General features: G+C 43.4%; 1 protein-coding gene across 1 annotated transcript in view; it reads right to left on the bottom strand.

The window, feature by feature from the left end:
• SEC31A (SEC31 homolog A, COPII coat complex component) overlaps nt 1–744 on the bottom strand; it is a 97,653-nt gene that overhangs the window by 80,609 nt on the left and 16,300 nt on the right. The window contains exon 6 of the mRNA XM_019525993.1: nt 494–636. Within this exon, the coding sequence (XP_019381538.1) occupies nt 494–636 (143 nt within the window). The remainder of the gene's footprint in view (nt 1–493; nt 637–744) is intronic.

Here is a 744-nt window from a genome sequence, read left to right as displayed (position 1 = left end):
TCAGGGCGGCTAGGGTCTGGAACCAACTTCCAAGGGAGGTGGTGCAGGCTCCTACCCTGGGGTTTTTTAAGAAAAGGTTAGATGAACACCTTGCTGGGGTCGTTTAACCCCAGTACTCTTTCCTGCCATGGCAGGGGGTCGGACTAGATGATCTTCTCAGGTCCCTTCCGACCCTAGAAACTATGAAACTATGATGAAAAAGAAAAGGGCTAGATGTTAATTTTAAATGATTTTGCTGGGAAATTTTCTTTGCAGTTTTAGTTTACTCAGTCCAGCAGGGCCCAGACATATGGGTTTTGTTGGATGTGTAGGATAGCTCAACTGTCAGAAATCTGTTAAACCCTACAACAGTTGCTTAGACACCTGCACTGAAGTTTAAAGCTAGGCTTACATTAATACCAAACAATAAAGGGTAGAATTACAAGCAAGTCCACAAACCATCACAGCATTAGAATTCTGAACCCAAGATTTGTAGACTACTGGACAACTATACCTGGTATGATTTTCCAAAACACGAAATGGAGAGGAAGCAAACCTAAGATCCCACATCTGAATCACAGGCAACCTGTCATCTTCTGAAGCCAGGACCATCTGTGTAGCCACATCAGGATGCCATGCCAAGCCTGAGCAATGCATCTGATAAACAGAAGAATGCATGATAAGATGATAATCGAGGAATACTACAGAAAAAAGGAACTTTTTGAAACGCCATCAGGGCAAGGAGTGCAAAGGTAAGTAATGGGG

Source organism: Gavialis gangeticus, unplaced genomic scaffold (assembly GCF_001723915.1).
Source record: "Gavialis gangeticus isolate Ggan-Ray unplaced genomic scaffold, GavGan_comp1, whole genome shotgun sequence".
NCBI lineage: Eukaryota > Metazoa > Chordata > Crocodylia > Gavialidae > Gavialis > Gavialis gangeticus.
This window is presented reverse-complemented; position numbering and strand designations above follow the sequence as displayed.